Below are 4,300 nucleotides of genomic sequence, written 5' to 3'. Positions count from 1 at the left end.
GGCGTGATGAGGCAAAAAATAGTTATCAGAAGACTCTGATGAAATGCTACCATTTATTCTAGACATATGTCCTAATGTTTCGTATTCAGCTAGTACCCTGTTGTACTCTTTTTGTAGGACGGGATCCCTTGTAAGTCTCGTCTCATTTCGGAAAAATTGGGAGCATGCTTTTTTAAGAGAAGGGCCTAGACAGATGTTTGCTGGAAATTCCTGCCGAAATGGTAGCGAGACCACGTATCTTCCGTCGCTATTTCTTTGAGTAGTCTTCCGATAGAGATCCTCACAATAAGTGTCGTCCTCGTTCATGGTTTTGCTTTTAGGTATATCTTCAGGTTCCCAGAATGCTGTAAGTTGTTTATCCAGTGTAACTTCGCTATGATAGGACACTATATTGTTCAGTGGATTTGGTGCGTCTGTGCGACCGGTTAGTATCCAACCGAACACGGTTTCTTGGACGAGAAGAGTGTTGAGTACATTTTTCTTCAAACCGCTCAAAATTATTTCTGGATAGATGTCTCCTCCTTGTTCGTTAACAAAGAACCTTTTATCGGCCAAAACCAGATCTGGAAATGCTTGTTTAGTTTTGGCGCTGATATGGGTGGTTGGAAGATTTCCAGTTAGTTGTGCTAAGACGAGCACAGTGGTGCCTAAGCGGAATAATGGATCAATCGGTGACCGAAGTTCAATTTTGCACGCTTCTTTAACCTGCGCGGATATGGAGTTCGTGATGCCCGAAACTTGGGCATGCAGCCTTTTGGATGGCAGGTTGATTCTGCGTTTGAGTCTTTCTGTTATAAAGGAACACTCAGACCCGGAATCAATAAGAGCTCTTGCGGAAAAATCGGTGCCATTAAAATGTATATTTACGCGAGCTGTTCCTAGAATAGCACCTGTATTCGTGTTTGCAAAGCACGACTTAACGTTGTTATTCGCAATTGAATTTGGTTTTCCTGTATTGCGCTTTGCTTGTGCCTGTCTCGATGAAGATGCTCGATTACCGGCTGAGCTTGACGGCACTTATTTCGCAGCTGCCTTTGGTGGATCTGTCTCAATGTGTAGGAGCGTGTGGTGTGTGGCGAGTGGCACTTGCTGCAATTAAACGAGCAGGTGCACCTTGACACGGTATGTCCAGACTTAAGACAATTCAGGCAACTATTATTGGTTTTCATAAACTCAATTCTTTCAGAAGGTGTTAGTTTTAAAAATCGGGAACAGCTGCGTAATCTGTGCTCATTTGTTTCGCACATATTGCAAGTAAACTTAGTCACGCTTGCTTGGAAGACGCCAAGTCGTTTTGTGGGGGCTTCTGAAGGGTGTCGTGTGTTTTGCGGCTTGGGCGCTCGCACGGATTTAGAACCCTTTAAGCCTGATAAGGTTTCTAAAGTCTGAAACCTGTTGGATAAGAACTTGTCCATATCCTCCCACTTTGGTATATCATTTTTATGGTCTATGGTTTGTTCCCATAGAGCCAGCGTGCTTTCTGGGAGTTTGGTGGAGCAGAGGTAGACTATAATTGCATCCCAGTTGGAAACGTCAATTTTGTGACTGTTTAGGGACGATAAGCAATTATTTATATCCCGCTGCAACTTTTTTATTGAGCTACCACACTCGTAATCCACGGAATCCAAATTGAAAAAAATTTTTAGTTGTGTGTTCACAAGAATACGCTTATTCTCGTATCTTTCACACAAAATTTTTCCAGGCTGTAGTGAAGCCTTCATTGGTGAGATCGCATTTTCTCACAATATCTTTGGCCTCCCCTGAGTCTTTTGATTCAGATGAAATAATTTCTCTACCGGTGTGAGGCGCTTGTTTAAGATGTAGATCGCCGTGAACATATCACGAAATGTTGGCCAGGATAAATAGTCGCCCTTGAACACCTCTGTATCACACGGACGGAGATGAATATTATGTTCGCGGACAGACTGATCCTGTACTTCTTTGCGAACTTCTGCTAAGATTTCAGCCTGAGTAGCCATAGCAGACATACCTTTAACATAGCTAGCAAATGAATTTTTATGCTTTTTTCTGATAGCTCTTATATCTTCTTTCGGCAAACCTTCTTGGCTTATAAGCATATCGTATGCTGCTTTTGTTTTTTCCCACATAGTTTTTAATTCTTCCTGCTGTATAGCAAGACCGTGCTTATTTTGCTCTGCGGTGGGCGTGCTGCTAATATCAGCCTCAAATTCTATGACCGATTCTGTTAGGCGAATAAATGCTTCCATCTTTGGGTCTAATGAGATGGTTTGAGCTTGCAGGGAACTGATAACGAAAATTCACACTATACGGGAGAACGATAAAAAAAAACCTAGAATAATTTCCGTACGTATGTCTAAAACGATATTCCTTGCCAATGAGCAGATAAAAATTTGTTTCAGCCAACAAAACCCGGAAACAAAATACGCAATTTCATAATATTCAAGATATGTATATGGGATAAATTTATTAATTATTATTATTTTTTATTTCAATATTTATTTATTTCAGAGCGGGGTTACTCGCCACCCAACACAGCGAATATCTATTAGTTTAAATATAAAGTCGACAATCGCAACGAATAGTCTACCAGTCAAAGTTAAACACGCTGAAGTGATTTTGTGAAAAATATGCTAGTGGTTAATATGCAAAGAGGTTATGTATCCTCAGAAGTTAAACAGTAATTGCAAATGAAAGAGTGCCGCACGAATACACAAGAAATGAAAGTCAATATGTTTAATGCATTTGAACGATGCCCTGCAGAATTCGAGTATAAAATAGAAAACTTTTGTTGCAACTCAATTTGATTATTTGACGCTATTCAGTGCCGTATGTGTGTGCGCGCGAGTATTGTAAGGTGCTCCTTATATCGTTGTTGTTGCTAACACTCGTGGACGGACGGAAACAGCTCGATTATTAATTTCTTTATGAGAGATTATATAAAAACACTTTTTGTAATATTTATCACAATATCACTCGCGTTATTGTGTTTAAAGTACTTATAGACAATTTTGTCGACTGTGGCTTATAACAAAAGTGCACTTGAAATTTGTAACCACGTACCTTTTTATCCTCAGTGGTTTCGCTGATGGTAAACGTTTTGTGCCTATGTGTAGTTGGCCGATGATTTGTGTAAATGTGGCGTTTGAGAGCTGGCTATGCGGTCCAACGCTTTTGCAGCAACAAAGGAGTTGTAGTGTCTAATACCATGTCCCCACCGGAGCTAACCACGTAGTTATGGCTATTGAGTTGGTTATCCCGATAACCCACTTGATTTAGCGTAGTTTCGCCATATAAAAATGACAGCACTTAACCATTTCACTGAGATGGTTAAAAGCTAACCAACTCGAAACCACGTCGAAAGTCTGATACAACCCTGTGTTTTCCCGCGATCTGTGGGTCATTAGCGTTAAAATGTAAAGAATTCGTTCCCTACTAGTGTTTGGACTCAACTAAGATCAGATTAGATTTACTCCGGTTTTTGAAAAAATTTGGAATCTACTTCTCTACTCCGCTTGACTTCAAATCTATTCCGTTTTTTTCATTCATGTTATGCCCCTCTTAGGGCCGTTTTTTGAGTGTTCACCACCGGTTTCAGTTAAAAAAATTGAAAGTTAGCCAAATCTCACTGTTAAAAAGTAACTCTTTCATAGCAATGCGTCAATAAAGTAACTTCGTTATTTTTTGATGTATGGCTGTACAAATTGGCGGATGCAGAACTTTACTTAACTTGTTAAAAAATATATGTAGAATGAAATTTATAAAAAGTAGAAAAGGTTTGCTTTTTAAAAAATTAAGTGTTAGATACGTTCTACTATATAGAAATACTAAAAATTACCTAAATATGTAACATATTATCCTTACATTGCCCCGCGTTCTTATTTTGCATGAATAGAAAATATTTTAGTCAAACAATTAATGTCAGAAACAAAAATAAAAAATTCAATCTAGTACAGAAAATTTGTTTTTGCTCCGATTTTTGCAGTAATTTAGTCCTGAATCGATTTTTGGATGTCCGAACACTGTTCTTTACATTTGTACTGTTTTATAAACCTCAAACCGCAGTGTGGACAGCAATAGTTAGTGATGTGGTTAAGTTCGATTTGAGATGGTTAACTTTTTGGTGGGGACATGGTATTACACGTATTTGATGTGCTAACGAAATCGCTTGAAGTGGTTCTGGACCCCAGTGGTTCTGTGCTCGTAGCCCAAGTTTTTGCTGTGGCCTGAAAGCTCAGTTTGTTGAAGGCTTGCTGGTGTGGTTTTTGTGGACTGTATTTTGCTATCCGGCTCGAAGGACCATGAAAACACCAATGTGGCT

At 39.3% G+C, this 4,300-nt stretch overlaps 1 protein-coding gene across 1 annotated transcript in view; it reads right to left on the bottom strand.

Annotated features, from left to right (window-relative positions):
• LOC118736204 overlaps positions 1-2,228 on the bottom strand; it is a 5,338-nt gene extending 3,110 nt beyond the window's left edge. Inside the window, exons 1-2 of the mRNA XM_036466291.1 lie at positions 1,991-2,228; positions 285-890 (exon numbers count right to left, since the gene is read on the bottom strand). Coding sequence (XP_036322184.1) covers positions 285-890; positions 1,991-2,228 — 844 coding nt within the window. The remainder of the gene's footprint in view (positions 1-284; positions 891-1,990) is intronic.
• Between the last annotated feature and the right edge of the window lie 2,072 nt (positions 2,229-4,300).

Source organism: Rhagoletis pomonella, unplaced genomic scaffold (genome assembly GCF_013731165.1).
Source record: "Rhagoletis pomonella isolate Grant_MI unplaced genomic scaffold, Rhpom_1.0 Rhpom_scaffold_00003, whole genome shotgun sequence".
Lineage (NCBI taxonomy): Eukaryota > Metazoa > Arthropoda > Insecta > Diptera > Tephritidae > Rhagoletis > Rhagoletis pomonella.
The sequence above is the reverse complement of the archived record's forward strand: the minus strand, read 5'-3'. Positions and strand labels throughout refer to the sequence as shown.